The 16363-nt window shown below is 49.8% G+C and overlaps 1 protein-coding gene across 8 annotated transcripts in view; it reads left to right on the forward strand.

Annotated features, from left to right (window-relative positions):
- The window catches only part of FRMD4A (FERM domain containing 4A), a 571779-nt gene that overhangs the window by 508659 nt on the left and 46757 nt on the right, over positions 1-16363 (forward strand). For all 8 annotated transcript variants that reach the window (XR_009246201.1, XR_009246200.1, XR_009246202.1 and 5 more), the window contains 2 exons: positions 11375-11451; positions 15504-15642. Coding sequence is in view for 5 of the 8 variants with exons in the window: in XM_012931059.2 (XP_012786513.2) it covers positions 11375-11451; positions 15504-15642 (216 nt within the window). In the remaining 3 variants the exon portion in view is untranslated. The remainder of the gene's footprint in view (positions 1-11374; positions 11452-15503; positions 15643-16363) is intronic.

Genomic DNA, 16363 nt, shown 5'->3' on the forward strand with positions numbered 1-16363 from the left:
TATATTTATTTGAAACTCAAAGCTACAGAGACAAAACGAGAGACAGATCTTTCATCACTTGTTCATTGCCCAAATGGCTGCAACATTCGGGGCTGGGCCAGGCTAAATCTGAGAACTTGATCTGCGTCTCCCATATGGGCAACCAGAGCCCAAACACCTGGGTCATCTTGCACCCAATTAACAGGAAGCTGATCGGAGGTAGAGCAGCTGGGACTTGAACTGGTACCCATAAGGAATGCTGGTCCTGCAGGCAGAGGCTTTAGCTGGTGTGCCACAACACCAGCCCTTTCCCTCTGCCCGTGTTTTCTGACGTGGACTCAGATACCATTTCAGTGAATCATTCCATGACTGCCTTCTGGACAGTGATAACCCCTGCTCTGTGCTCCTAGCATTCTGTGCCTATCCTTAGAGCCTACCAGCCTCTGACTATACCCTGTAGTTTTCTCATCTGTTTTGTATCTAGTTGCCCTCCCCTCCTGGCAAGGAAAGTGCATGGAGCATGTTTGCTCACCATGGTGTCCTTGGGGCCTGACCCAGGGCCAGTCCTCAGTGAGTAGAGGGATGAATGAATAAAGTGATCAGAACAAAATGTCTGACAGCTCCTTGGGACTCAGTGTGAAGATATCTCCACATGGATCGGATCGTGGCCTTCTAGACCTGAGTGTTGCCAGGAGAACTCATGTAAGGAAAGCTTTGCGAGAGGGCATGAAGGGAGCCCTCTCAGTTGTAAGGGGGAGGAGGCACAGCTCGGCTTCAATGATGAAAATATGGAAAGCATGAAAAATTGCTCACAGCTGGTCTCCCCCTTGATTTTATCTCTTAGCCTTTTGGACTGAAAGGAAGCAGAGAGCTAATCTAATAGTAATGAGATATCAAAATCAAGTTGCCTGAGCCAGGCAGAGCATTGAACAATTCTGGTTAATCTGGGTGCCTTCTTCTCAGAAACAGGAAGTGTTCGATTGGGAAATCCTACTTGCTGAATCCTAGTAACCCTCTCTTTGTCTGAGAGATTTTAGCAGCTGGTTTCCGCTGAACCATGCAATACCCAGGGAGCTCAGTGAGATTTTTTTGGTTGATGTTAATAAGCATGATTCAAAGGCTCAACTGACCTTCCTGAAATCGTAAACCTGCTTGACACCAAACCCCAGCAGAGCCACAGTGTGTTGTACTCAGCTCTACTCATCACCCTGGGGGTCAGAATTGGCACGTGCAGGTAGGGCTAACAAAACCCATGTGCAGTCACCTGCCAAGTCATCTGTCCAGGCAGCCGACAGATGCAGGTTCTAGGCAAAAATGGATTGTGGAGATTCACACCAGGTTGGGAATGGGACTCCAGTTTAACACCATGAGTTCCTGGGATTGGGGACTTCCCAGGTTCACAATGGAGTAGATTTCAGTTCAGATGGAGCTGACAGGTGAAGGGCTAGGGCTCTTGTGCCTCTCTGCTGTCCCTCTGGGCCTGGTCCTTCTGGCCACTTCCCTGCTGGGTAGATGTGCATTGTTATCAAGGTGTCCGAATTCGACCACTAGGGACTCCGCATGTAGAGGACGTATGAACTTGTGTCATGTATCATCTATAATCTTGACCTAATCTGTCTGACGTTAAGTCGCCATAATGCATCCCTATAACACTCTTCATGAGTGCCAAGTGTCCTTCAGGCATTGTGCTAGGGCCCAGGAAAATACATTTGAGGTTTAGAAGACATTTGGCTAGGAAATAAAAAATTACCTCACAGCGCTTGGCAGAGGGTGCCCATGGCCACTGGGGAGAACTGCCCTCACTAGGGGCTGGGATCTTATGGGGAACAAGCCCTGGTGAGAACAAAGTGGCGGAGGTCAGGCTGCTAAGCACAGGCTCAATTTCCACCCCTGTTCTCACCCTTCCTCCTTTCTCCGGTTCTCAGTCTTCAGGATTCTGCTTACTTCACCATTCCTCAAAAGAACAAAAGGGGAGAAATTAGAGCTCAGAAAAGCCTTCCTGGAAGGATAGAAATTTTAGACTTGATGTCTGCACCTCTAGAAAACCCCTCCTTGTCTTCTCTCCAGGAAGGAATTGCTCCAGCCAGAGGGTCCCTAGAAGGAACTGTCACAGTCACCCAGGGCCCCGGCTGCAGAGAGGGTGGCCCAGCTCTGACCCCTGCACGCCTCAGGTCAAGTTGAGAGTCAAAGCCTCCAGTAGGAAGTCAGGGATGCAGTGAGGCCAGCCTCCGCCTCCCCACTGCTGGCTGCAGTCATGATGGTGGAGCAGCCAGCAAGACCACAAGGATTGTCCCAGCTGCAAGAGCCAGCTGCAAAACCCTGGCTCACTGCCCGCTCACCCGCCCCACTCCCTGGCTTGTTCTGCAACCCAGAGAGCCTGCAGCTTATCCCCGAAGTCTCACAGCAGGCAGTGTGCTTCCTTTCCGGTGCCCACTGAAACCATTCTCTGCCAGGTGTTTCCCACCCCCAGCATGATGAGCCACTGAAGCCCTTGGTGGGGGTTCATGTGCAAGCAAGTGAATGTTAAACAGTGATTCCCAAAGAGCCCTGGCTCGTTTTATGATACTAAGCCAGGGTATTGTCAGTTTCTCTTCTTTAAAGAAGTTTGAGGAAGCAGAGTTTTAATTGTGGGTGTCTGCCTGTACTCCACTATATAACTAACTGGTGGTAAACCCATTGTCTCCCATCCTACTGTGGCCTTCCATGGAATCAGATGACCATCACAAAAACGACCTTTGATACCACATCTCTACACAGAGCTGACAGATGTGAGGATACCCAAAAGTCAACCCTCCAAAGTAATCCAAAACGACTAAAAACCAAAGCAAAATGTCAAGTTTATGGTACTCTGACAAGAGGCAAATCTTTGCAAAGCAGGTGAAGTGCTCACCCTGCTATTTAGTTCTCCCCAGATATGCCACACATGAGAGTGTTTCTCAGAATTTATGGAAAATGAAAACAAGGAGTCAGTGTCATGGCACAGCATGTTAAGCCACTGCCCATGACACCAGCATCCTATGTACGGATCTCTTCTGCTCTGATTCCGTTTCAGCTCCCTGCTAGTGTGCCTGGGAAAGTAGCAGCAGATGGGCCCCTGCCATCCTTGTGGGAGACCCAGATGGAGTTCCTGGCTCCTGGTTTCAACCTGGGCCAGCCCTGGCCATTGTGGCCATTTGGGGAGTGATTGAGTAGATGGAAGATTGTTGTCTCTCCCTTTCCCTGTCACCCTGCCTTTCAAAGAAATGAAATGTTTTTTTAATTAAAAAAAAAGCAAAAGATGTTTATTTTGGTGTCAAATTTTCTGAAAGCTCTATCATAGTTTTTTGTAGGATAGATTTGCCATGAACTTTTTGGAAGACCCCTCATAAGTCTCAGACTAATTAATTCTTCCCCTTTGAAACATCCCAGTGAGGCAATTCATGGTGTATAGACTTAGCTTCAAATGGAAAAGACTAGAGGACAGGAATAAAGCCAGATCCGCCTGGGTTACACTGCTCTTTACCAGAAGAAACCAAAGCTGAACCCAGAACTGAATCCCTGGGCAGCTCCAGCCATTTATGTTCTGCCTGCCCCCCCAACCCATCACTCCCAGGTGCGTCCCCTTTGGAGGAGAGGAATCCCATCAGCAGACACCAACTGAGAAAGGCAGAGCACCCCCAGCCTCTCTGAAGTGTTTACATTTGCCAAAGGTTTCTAGTGAGGTCCTTCTGGAAGAAAAGCTAAAAAGTATGTACAATAAAATAATAGAGAAACCCTCCAGGAAGAACAAAATAAAATAATCTGAAGTATAATAATGAGGAAGGGGCGGTAATGAAGGACCTGTTAACTTCTTTCCCTTTTCCCCTTGCAATGACTCTAGGGTTGGGAGGAGAATGGTTTCTGAGGGGTTAAAAAGAGGCCTTCCATTAAAGGGTCAAAGCCTGGTGTTCTGGGCATCTGTCACTGGATTAACCAAATCAATTTGGAGCTCCTGTTGTCTGACAGGGAGGAGGAGGAGGCAACTGGCCAGAGGAACATCTTGATTCCATTAGGTCTGGCTGCAGAGAAAAATTAGCCATTGTTAGCTTTGCTGAGTCTGTGGCCATCTCTGCAGAAGCCGAGAGACTGCACTCTCCCCAGACAGGTAGTGGAAGGCAGCCCCATGGGACAGGCTAATGCTGGGAGGATGGATTGAGTAGTTTGCAGGGCCTGATGTGGAAGTCCGTGGTAGGCCATTCTGTGTAAGATTCAGTCAATATATAATGAGTTACTTTGTGGATGAGATTAGAAGTTCTAATAGGAAGGTCGTCAAAAGTGAATCCTAGGCTGGAGCATTGTGTGAGACTGGGAACGCTCTGTGTTCTCCAAAGACACTGCCATGAGCACCAGCACACTTGCATCGAACAAGACACCGCCCCTCGGAGTGAGGCTTATACTTGCATTATAATAAGTCCAGTTTAGCAAAAACAACTTTTAATGTCTGTGCCATCATATTGGTCATTTTTCAGAGAAATTACACAGACCTGTACTTTGAGATGATGTGTCTTTATTCAGAACTTTGTTACACTGAGAGTAATCTTGACAGGCAATGTTGAAAGCAAACAGATACAATAGTATTTTAGCTATAAAATAGCTGGTATTTTTTGAGTACTATACCAGGCATCCTTATAAGCACTTCATTAACTCTGTGCCCTGTGAGAAAATTCTTCACCAATATTATTTCAAGGACAAAGTATCTAAGAAACAAATGAAATGACTAAAGATATGTAGCCAATAAGTGGCTGGCGAGCAGGACTTTGAAAAACCATGTTTTTAATCTGTACAATTCCACATGATCTTCCGTAGGAGGGTATGTGCGTAATCGGCTGCTTTATTTGAAAATTCCAATGAGTCGTTGCATGACACTGTCTGGTTTATGGTGCAGACCTTTGACCCTTTGAAGGCAGGAATTCCCAGGCATCTCCCTGATTTAGAGATGAAGAATGTTGAGGGGCTTACAAAATCAATGCGGGACCAGGGCCCTCCTGACTGCCAGGCCAGGATTCTTCCTCCTAAAAAATGATAAATCGAAATCATTAAGAATATACCATGATTGTGAATGTTGATTATTTGGACCAAAAATATGAGACCTATCTTAGTAAGACAGCACAGGTCTTTATAGGATACTTAAAGCCTAGTGGGAAGCTGGAGAGGATTTTACACTTCCTCTTAGAGCTGGTGACTGTAAACTCCTTGCAGGTTATGTTGTGTAAATCTTGTCTGCCCAACCGGATCACAAGCTCTTTCCCCGTGTTGTCCTCCCTTGGTGTCCACATGGAAATATTGAATACTAGATGCTGCAGATGACAGAGTGAGTGGCCCACATGTTCAAGTCACTTACAGAAAGTGATGCACTATTTGCACCTGATTTGTTTTGGAGACTTTAAGTCAACTCAGATCACTCACAGTGCCTGATGCAGTGTAGTGCTGGGTGAATGGTTCTTCTGTGGAATGTTTTACAGGATGCTGTTGAGAAAATGGGGATGTACATTTAGTGCTTATGCACTTTTAAGTTTCATGCTTCCGATCTGCCATTGGTTGAACCCAGAGCCAGCGAGGGCTGACTGCTTAACATTAAGTCTTTCCTCTTGCCGGTTAGCACAGGCAGGTATAGAGTAAACACCAACTGCATACACGGGTGAGAGTGGATGGAAATTAGTTACTGCCCCAAATCCAAAACCTTTGCTTCTGTCTTCTTAACAAATAAATATATTGACTTCCGATGAAACAGATTTTTTAAAAAAGCTTTCTGACATATAGGTTCAAGCCACCAAAAACATGTACCTATTTCCGTTGAACTAGTAATGGCACAAAGCAGATGGGACCTTGGCAGGATGCAGCTGATTGGTCATCTGAGAGCACAGGCTTGGGGTTTTCTTCTTTCGTACCTTTGCATCTGGGAGCTTCAGCCAGTTTGGGTTCAGTAACTCCTTTCATTCATCCTGCAGAGAGGCAGAAGCTCATTTTGATTTCCTGAAGGCTTATTTTACTTTATGTTTTATTTGTAATGCAGAGTTACAGGGAGAAGGGAGGGGATATGGGGCAGGGGAAGGGGCATTGCTTCCATGTGCTGGTTCACTCCCCAAATGGCTGCAAGGCCAAAACCACAAGCCAGGAGCTTCATCCAGGTGTCTCATGTAGATGACAGGAGCCCAAACACTTGGGCCATCTTCCACTGCTTTCCCACACACATTAGCAGGGAGCTGGATTGAAAGTGGGACAGCCAGGACATGAACCGGTGCCCATATGGATCTGGCATTGTAGGTGGTAGCTTAACCTGCAGAGGTGAACTAGGGAAGGGGATGAGTTTAGCTTGCTTGTTTTGTTCTGTGTGGGTGATCATTCCTGTCTGTGAATCTAATCCTCACTAGAGAACCCTTTGCTGGCCTTTAGATAGTGGACAGCATCATTTAGGCTGCTAAGAGCCTGATCAGTGGCCAAAATGACCACTTATTTACCCAGAAGCTTGAAACAACCCCCAAAAGCTTGAAGCAGCTTTGCTCTCCTTCATTGTCAGAGCTGCATGGTGTATGAGACAAAGACCAGGACACAAGTCATAAAGCCTGGGTCCTGACATCAATTACTTCTTTAACTTCTGCCAGTCCTTTAACCTTCCCCCACTGAGGTTGCTTTATCTGTGAAGGGAGGAGGTAGACCAGATGGCTGCAGTGATTCTATATAATGGCCCCTCTGGAGGGAGCAGGAAGTTACTCATTAAGAGGCTGAGTAACTCAGCCTCAACAACAGGAGGAAGACAAGGCTCCCTGAAGCCCTAGTCAAGAATCAGAACCACTGGCCTGAGTTTCCACATCATCCTGAGATCTCTCACACCTCTCCCCATGCTCCAGTAAGTGCACACTAAATGCTGATGCTGGCGGGGGAGGAAGTCCTGTGGAGCCAGGGACCCTTCCTCTGCCTGGGCCTTCAGCTGTACACAGGATGTGGGAATCCAGCAGACACGCTAATAGGAACCAGCCTGACCCAGGCCCCTGCTCATTAAGGATTTATAGTGTACCCTGTTACACTCGGGGCATGAAGGCAGCAGTTATTAGCCACTCTGGTTTACTCTCCCTGCATTAATGATTCCCATCTCTTGTTTGAGGCATGAGGTCATGGAGGCCAGCAAAGGGAAGAGAAGGACCTGTGATCCCACTGGCCATCACAGCTAGTCGCGGTCTGGAAACTAAGAAGCCACGCCTAGGGCAGGAGAGTCCCCATCCATGGTGGTGATGGACACTGCCCCCAGGAAACCACTCCCTGGTGGTCTCTTCAAGTTTCTGTTTTCAGTGCATGCTCAGATGGTTCAGACTGTCTTCCATCATAATTAGTGTTGGTTTTTAGTCCTGGGCTGAAAGCTGCCAAATTCTGAGGCATTGATGTGCAGATGAAGTGTAGCAACCAGGTATCTAAATAAGACAACAATGCTTTTGTATTGTTGACAGGGTGAAAAAAAAAAACAAGCATCATCACAGTGAAGGACCAAAAAGAATCAGTTTTCTACTTCCTACTTGCAGTTAACATGGTTGCTCATCTATTAGAAGTCTTTCCTCTTAAAGAGTTAACCACCCATTAGTGACTAAGAGCTGTTCCCATTAATTGGTGGGGAAAGCAGCATAGTTAGAGGTGGGAGTAATGGCCCAGGTGTCCTTGACTTCTATTTCTGGTTCTTTCACCAACTTGCTGTGTGGCCTAAGGCAGTTTTCCTTCATTTCCCTGGGATTCTCTTCTCCTCTCCCCTCCCCAAGAAGAGAATTCCCCTCTCTCTTCTTGGAAATGTTGCCTGATCAAGGAAATCGTGTTTGAGGTACTTTTTTAGAGACTCTGAAAAAGAAGTGTACTAGAAAGACCTTTATTTAATAAGAAGCAATTAATAGACTCTTTGATTATTGTTTGAATGCATATTCTAGGTTTTAACTTGCTCTTTGGGTAGAACTGGCTGTAAGAGCCATAGACCAGCCTAGGGGAACCTAGCCAGTCATGATGAGAGTCGTCTTCGCATCTGCTGTGTCTTTCCACAGTAACAGTGTTAGGAGCTCATGACAGCTGCCCTTGTGCACCACCACAAGTCAGGGAGGCTCCCCTGAAGTGGCACAGTCAGAGGTCCCCCAGAATCTGCACAGAGCCCACTGTACCCCATGTATGAGCAGATGGCAAGCTCAAACATCTCTGCTTTGTTTGGTACTTGTTGCTTCTGCTGTGCCAGTCCCGTGTTGAGCAAGCAGGGCCACTAAGCCGTAGAGCACAGGGTGATTTGAGCAGGAATGCCTCAGACCCCTGTGAGGAACACAACTCGGTCGACCAAACAGCTCCTGGAGTTGGTGGCCAGCCTCAGCTGCCACCACCCTCTCTGTGCCTGCTGCCTTTTGACTCCTGCCCCAGGGTGTCTAGCTCCTCAGCAACCTCTCTCTGCCTGCTTTCGCTGAGGCTGTGCCCTCACATGTGGGCCTGCTTCTTGGGTTCCTGCTACCCAATGCCATTTGGCCCACAAAACCCCTGCCCATGCCTCCTCCTTACCCTCACGCTCCCTCCCCAGTATTTCACTTGCAAAACAAATCAGAACCAGTCATGCTTAGCACAGGCATGAAGGAGAATCCTCCATTCTGTCCCCTGTGACCAAAACAACTACAGACAGAACAGCACCGGAAAAGTGTGCCTAGAACCAGGAGCCCAGGGTTCACCACCGTGGGCAGGCCCAGCTGTGGTGGACAGAGGAGCAGCAGCAGATGGTTCTGTTGGGGTCTCTGGCAGATGCCAGGCTCTGCACACCAAACAGCATCAGGGATCACTCAAAGCAAAGGCTCAGAGCCCAGGGTTTGGGGTGGGGATGGGGAGGGGGATTACCAGGGAACCAAGCCTTCTGAGCATTCTGCTCGGAGGTTCTTCATCGGGCAGGAGGAGAGCTTCCAATGAAACATACAACTGGGCTTTTGTCTGAGCAAACACACACCAGCTTGGGTTTCCTGTCCTCGTGGGGAGCTGGAGCGTCCACTGCCCTGCCCAGCCCAGGCCAGAGCCCGCCAAGACGAGAGGCTCTAAGCAGTTCCTTGATCTAGTAGAAATGTCAGCACGGTGATAGCAGTGTTCAGTTAGACCAGGGCCCTCTGTTCCAAGAGCTCTTAGATCACTTATGGAGCCGGGGCTTGTCCAAGGAGCTGCTATGCCTGGATGCAGGGTGGAGACCCAGACCCCTGTCAGGGTCCAGCCGCCTCCTATGCACATCCTGTTCCTCCAGCAGTTGTGGAGTAACTGTGTCTGCGTGTGTGCGGGAAGACGGAAGGGAATACAGCACAGCCCTGTGTTAGCAACTGGGCAATCTGCAGCATAGGGTAGTGATGGGGAGGGAGAGAGAGCAAGAGAGGGAGAGAGATCTGGGAGAGTAATGCTTTATCCTTAAAGATTTCAAGCACACAAATAATCTAATTTATTTTTTAAGCCCCAAAGTAAAGGCTTGAGTTAGGAAATTTAATAAAAGTTATTCCAGCTGTTTTGGAGCTTATTCACTCTGATTTGTTAAGATTTGGAAGAATGCTTGGGAATCACAGTGAGATCCAAGTCCGGGGGCTTTGCTTTGTGCCAGCGCTATGCCAAGGACCTGCCACTACACAGGTCTCTTTTAGAGGAGCTGCTGTTGGCAGGTTCCTACAGGTGGGAAAAGTGAGATGCCATAGCTTGCCTAAGGTCTAGCAGCTTAGAAACAGAGGCAGTGGGGGTAGTGGGGAGTTCATGGCACCTGTTAGTTGGGTTGCTTGTATGCCTGTGGCAAGGTTCAAGTGAGAAATCTATAAATGCCTGACCCTTGGTGGGGTAGGGGTTGCAGAGAGGAAGTTGGGGAATCCATGGAAGGATTTCCAGCAACAGGATGTGGGACGGGGGCCTGAGACTCCCATCTGCATGCATTCAGTCTGTGGCACAATGCAAAGTCATCTGAACCAGCAGCATTGGGTGGATGACTTTTCTTGAAATAGCCTCCACCTGCCTAGGTTTGACCCTTAAACAGAAAATAATGGGTTGTTTGCATTTATAACTCACACTGGAAAAATAATTGAAAAGTCCCAAAGTTAGATTCTGATGAGAACAGAATGTAACCATTCTGTTTTGTTATTGTTGTTTGTTTGTTTTTAAATTCTAGCCTAGTGTGACATCTGAGGTGCCCAAGCAGTGCCTTGCTGCAGCCAGCATCCTGGGTTTAGGGCTCAGGGATTGTTGATGGGATGCCAGGAAATGGCTCTGGCTAGTATCTTTAAGGTAGAAAGTGATGTGCCAGAGTTTCAAGTCAGAGGGCTCAGATTCTAGAATGAGACCTTAAAAGTGGGACCAGAGCAAGGTGTGTGCTCTGCCTACCTTCAGCAGGGTAAACTCATGCTCTGAGTGTTTGGAGGAAGCCCAGTGTCCCATATGACAGAAGTGTGTGGGCAGAAGCCTTCAGGGCTACACACACACACACACCCACACACACACCCCACTAAGCAATTTTCATTTTCCTTTAGTGAAAAGTTCCCTGTTTCTCCGGGGATTCCTCCTGCAGCAGCCCTCCTTGCTTCCAATGCTGCAGTCAGCTTCATGATTCAGAAGGGGGCTCCTGGCTCCCCAGGATCTCTGGATGTGTGTGTGTGTGTGTGTGTGTGTGTGTGTGTGTGTGTGCTTGTGCGAGCATCACAGAAGGAAGAATGGGCTGGCCAAGGCTAATGCTGAGATCCCCAGCCGCCTGCCCCTGACTGCCCTCCCCGCAGCCTCCGCCCTTGGCGCTTGCATTAGTGGGCAGGAAGTGGAGTCCTGATGGGAGGTTGGGATTTGAACGCCTTCCCATTTCAGCACTAGAGGGAGGAAGCTCAGTTCAGCACTCCACGCAAATGGCTACTGCTCGCTTCTGAGAGCGCTGCCCTCCTGCCTCCCTCCTCCTCCTCCACCTCCCTCCCTCCCTCCCTCCTCCTCCTCCACCTCCCTCCCTCCTCCCAGTCTCATCATCGCCCCTCCCCACCCCCTCTTCTGGGAGGGAGAAGTCAGCAGAGCTGGGCACTCTCTTGAAGGATTCAACAAAGGCAAAGCAAAGGGGAAGGACTTGAAAAGAGTTTGTTTTGTTTCGGCTTAAAAGAAACCTGCAGGAAAACCCACACCCGGCTTTGCCTGGTTGTGGACTGGAGAGCGGCTGCTCCTGCTGCTGCTGCTGCTGCTGCTGCTGCTGTGTGTGTGTGTGTGTGTTTCTGGGATCCTGTGTATCTCCAGCAAGAGGCAGAGGAGGAGAAGGCACCAACAACTGACTGCTCTCTGCCTTGATAAGGAAACTGCCAACTGTCCAGAAAGTTCAGCAGCCAGAGCAGGGAACGCATCCCCGAGAACCAGCCACTCCTGAACTTAAACTACACTGTGTTCTGTCCAGATCTTCCAATGGAGGCAGTTGGAAAACCTGTATTTCCGAGAGAAGAAGTTCTCAGTGGAAGTTCATGACCCACGCAGGTAAGCTTTGCTCCTGGGGAGGGCTGACCAGAGGAGTCCCGTTTGATTGTTTTGAGCTGTCACGGTTCAGTTTGGTGTGGGGTGAGGTGGTGAATGCTGGAGAACTGAGTCCAACTCTCACAGAAGAGTTTTGCGTTGTACTTCTGCTGACAAACACACTGGGTGCGTGCGTGTATGCGTGCATGGGTATTTTACATTTTAGGGCACTGTGGGGAAAGTTTTGTGGTACTTCTTCACCAGCACTAAAGGAACCTGGGACTTGGCCTCACAATGCTGTAGGAAAAAGACTGAAGAACTCCCCGTCAGGGTTTCTGAGAGTGCTCCAGGCAGGACAGTCAGCCTGCCGAGGAGCTTGTCACCGAAGCAGTTGGACCAGACTGTTAATTCCCAGAGCTGTAATTTTAGAACCCAGTGTATTGTGGGTGGATGCGAAAGAGGCATGGTCATTCTCCCCCACCCCAGGCTTAATGGAGCCCTGAGACCCAAAGTCAGGATGCCAGACAATAGAGCCCTGCTTTGGACCGCAGGGAGCAGGCAAGGCCGTGTGGGAGAGCTCTGGACAGCCTGTACCCTTCACTCTCCCTCTCTTTGTCTGCTGGCCCACGAGCAGTGGAAGAACTCCACAAACCCTGGGCCAACACCTAAGAATAAATCCCTTTTCATAGCTCTGAATTCTGAAGGCAGCTCTGGAAGGAAAGTGAAGAGATCCCATTCCCATGGAAGAGCTGGGAGGATTTGGGAGGAGTGTGGACACCCAGCCCTGGGCCTGGGGACAGGAGCTGGCATCCACTGCCCCTTGCACATGGCTTCTGAGTGCACACAGCCAGCTGCTGAGCCTCCCTGAGGGCACTGGGCATGAGGGTGAGATGTGACCTGCTACCTGAACCACAGTCCCTGCAACCTATGATAACCCAGTGGAACCCAAGCCTGCTGCCTTGCTGTGTAATCTACAGGGAGCAGCCACTGGGGGATGGCTTATCCCAGCTGCACAGCTACCCCAGGACCTGCCCTGCGGAGTGGGTTGCATAAAGCTTGACAGCTTGTCCAGCCTGTCCCAGGGCTCCCGTGCATGCTGTTGCCCAGAGGTTTTTAAAAGGCATCCGGCAACCAAGCAGGAACCCTCTCTGAGTTTCCCAGGCTGGCTATGTCAGACTGGACTCAGGCCCAGGAAAGGAGGGGAAACTTGAGAGCCAAGAGAGTGAGATGCGTTTGGTCACAGTGACTGAGATAAAGACATTGAAGTAGGAACTGGCCAGGCCAGTGATTTGACATGGACACAGGCAGGATCTCCATGGTTGTGCTGTCTTGGGGAATTCTGCTAACTCAGTAGAACCAGGGACAAATTCTTTTAGTGTGTGTGTGTGTGTGTGTGTACATGTGTGGGTTCTGCATGTATCAAGCTGTCCACAGTGGAATGCCCCTTTGCCCTTCCATGAAGGCTGGAGGTATAGGGAAGGGTGCAGGCATCCCTCACTGCTGTGGGGCTTAGTGTCACATCTGGGGAGGAGTGGCAGTGTGCAGGCACTGTAAGGGACTGAAGGATGTCAGAGGCAGGGTCCTGGGCAGGGAGGAGAAGGAACTGCTGGCTACGTGCTTGCCTGTTGTCACCCTGCTGCTAACTGTAACCATAGAAGATAGGTGGCCGTTTAGGCTTGTGGGAAGCTGAGGCACAAGGAAGGCAGTAACCTGCTATAGGTTACAGAGTGCTGGTGCCTGACAGAGGTAGAATTCCAACCTGAGAAGTCTACCTCCAAAGCCCATGTGTTCTACTGCTGCACTCACTTCAATGTGTGCCAACTGCCAGTTGGGTCCAGCCCTGAATGGTGGCCCCTCTGGGTCAGGACCCACTGCTTAGGAGGGAGCTGTCTGAACTGAACCCCAAAGAGTGGCTAAGACCAAAGCCTTGACTTGGGCTAAGGTAGTCTGGTTGAGTTTCCTCAACCCAGATGTACAGGTCACGTAGTGTGTAGTGTAGAGGAAGAGGGAGAGTGGGAGAACACCCCCAAGAGAGCTGTATGTCATCCTAGGGGCAGGCAGGGAGGGGTGCCGGAGGCTAGGGGAGAGGCCCAGGGAAGAACTTTGGTGGACCTTCGCTCCTGATGCACAAGGATGGGGTGTTGTTTTAGGTGATGCAGTGGCAAATTTCCCAGTGCAGATCACTGTGCGAACTGGCTCCCACAATCCCATGGTACTTTGCCATCCCCTTGCTGCAGCTTTGCCTGCTGGGAGCAGGGAAACCTCATCTCATTCCCTTTACAGTGGGGGATGTTCACAACCCAGCCCCTTCGCCAAGCCAGGAGGGGAGTCAGGCATAATCCCCGAGTGATGATGTCATCAGTGGCAGGCACCAGGGCCGAGGGTGCTTCCTGGGCTGATGGACACAGCAGTGCCCCTGGCCTTCCCTGCAAGAACACAGGACATACATTGGCATGGGTCCTCCTGCACGGCCTCACTCCACTCCTGCCTTTGTTGCTGTCCCTCTCTGGGCTTGGCACACAAGGTCCATGTCCAAACTCTGGGTCCAGAGTCCGTGGGGTGGGAAGGACTAGGAAGAAAGGATGAGGGGAGAGAAGAAGTTTCTGAGGGTGCAAGGCTGTGATTTAGGCTGCCCTGACCTCAGGCACCCCAGCTCTGCCTCGCTCATCTCACCTGGATACCAGGAGGCAGCAGCTCACACCGCCCTTACTGAAACCCACTCCGCATCCCCTGTCCTCAGAATCAGCTTAGCTGGGGCAAGACAGAAGTTCTGTTCCCTCCCTGGCACAGCAGTTGCTTTGGGAACCCAGTGGGAGCTCAGAACACAGCTGCCTTTGGCATAGACCGAGGCTCCCTGCTCCTCAGTGCTCTGTCCACGTGCAACATCTTGCCCTGAACTTCTGCTTGATCCAGGGATGTGGGACACTCCCGCTGCCCCCACCTCCACTCCTGGGCCATGCTCAGTATCATAAGCCAGCCACTGGATTTGACTGCCTCCTTCAAAGTAGAGACGACCTGTTAGGTCTTTAACCCTCACCATCTAATGTAAGAGATTAAAATGATCCTGGAGAGAAAACTTGCCAGGAAAAGGAAAATGCTACCAGTCATTAAGTCCTGGTTCCCCCAGATGGCTTTGAATTAGATCCATAAGTCTTAGAAACACATGATTCTTCTAATCTACTTGTTCAGTTCCCCAACTACCCTTTGCTTCCTCTCTGTGTCGTTCCTCTTTCTCTCTGTCTCCCTCCCTCCCTCTCTCTTTCACACATGCACACATACACACACTCACAGAAACAGCTCAAGGGTGTACAAGCCAACACACGTTCTCAGATATCATTTATTCTCAGATTTAATCTGCATAGCCTACAAAATATGCTTCACTGGGAAGATGGGTGTATAGCTCCCCCCTACATACACAAAACTCCCTTAATCAGATGAATTAGGTTGAGACCAGTGTGGCCCACCTTCAAAGTCTGAACACTCATCTCTATTCCATCCTCACGTACTCCGAAGTTTATAAAGGTGTGGATGGAGCTTGGGTTGATCAGCAGGTCTCTTTGCCTTCCCTCTGCCGAATCTGTCTCTGCTCCCTGCCTCTGGGGATGCTGAAATTGATGACCAGATTTTTCCAGGAATGTCAAGTGCGAGGGATTTGGTTGGGGGCGGTCCTGCTCCCCTTAGATGCAGAGGCTTGTGGTGAAGAGGAAAGTATGCCTCCTCATCTTTGCTGTGGGTACCGTTGCCTGGTTGATAAAGAGCATGGTCAAAGACTTTTCCTGCCTCAGGAGTTTGTCTTGTCCTAGGGCCAGGAGTTGAAACTCAAAAAGGACCGTCTAGGCCCTTCTCATCCCCAGCCAGGCAGGGGCTGCTCCAATTCTACCCTCCCTTTAGGCAGAAAAGCACAGGTAGCCATGGCTGACAGTGTGTGAGCATGCATCCACCCATACTGGTGTGGAGCTCACCTGTCACCTTCACAGGCTTTTAGGATCCAGGGGACTCTTGGTGAAAGACTACTAAGTGTTTTCTGCCATCACAAACCTGGTTGGACCTCCTGACGGTGTTTCTCCCTTTCGCAGGGCTTCGGTGACAAGGAGGACATTCGGGCACAGCGGCATTGCCGTGCACACGTGGTATGCCTGTCCAGCGCTGATCAAGTCCATCTGGGCTATGGCCATTAGCCAACACCAGTTCTACCTGGACAGGAAGCAGAGTAAGGTGAGTGAGCCAACCTCGCAGCAAGCCACGGGCAGACCTAAGGATGAGTGCCGGACGGATGGGGAGGCGGCCTGGGTCCTTGGCCTGAGATGTGAATGGGTCCAGGCTTGCCTTTCAGGGCTTTGATAGGGGAGGAAGTGAAGGTGGGTATTCTGAGAGGGAACATCTTTCTAGAGGGCATATGTTCCAAGCAGCCTGGTCCCAGCGCTCCAGGCCAGCCCTGGTGAGGGCTGCACAGCCCACTTACCTCAATCGGAATTCCACACGTGCTTTGGAAGCTCCAGGAGACTCTCCTGGGAGCCAGCAGCCAAGCCCTTTTTGGTGTTGAAACACTGGCATATTGTTTTCTTTTTTGAAAAAAAGTAAAAAAGTAAAAAAAAAGCAACCATCCTCATGGAATAGACATCACCTAACTATTGAAGGTAATTGCTGTTTAAAAAAAAAAAAAAAAACGCTCCAGGCTTTTCCAACTGCCAACTCCATTTTAAAATATGCAAAACTGGAAAAGTGAAAGAAAGAAAAAAACCCAGCAAGCCAGTTTCCCTTAGGCAGACCTAGAGCCTGGGGCCTGAATAAACATAGCTCTCCTCCCTGGGAGACATCCAGGCCCCCAGCCCAGACACACACGGCTGCTCTTGCAGGTGGGTGGGAGAGTGACGTCTGCCTGGTTCACACAGGGCTTCTGTCGACACTCTGCCCTCTCTTCCTGCAGCCTCTGCTC

Source organism: Ochotona princeps, chromosome 10, assembly GCF_030435755.1.
Source record: "Ochotona princeps isolate mOchPri1 chromosome 10, mOchPri1.hap1, whole genome shotgun sequence".
NCBI lineage: Eukaryota > Metazoa > Chordata > Mammalia > Lagomorpha > Ochotonidae > Ochotona > Ochotona princeps.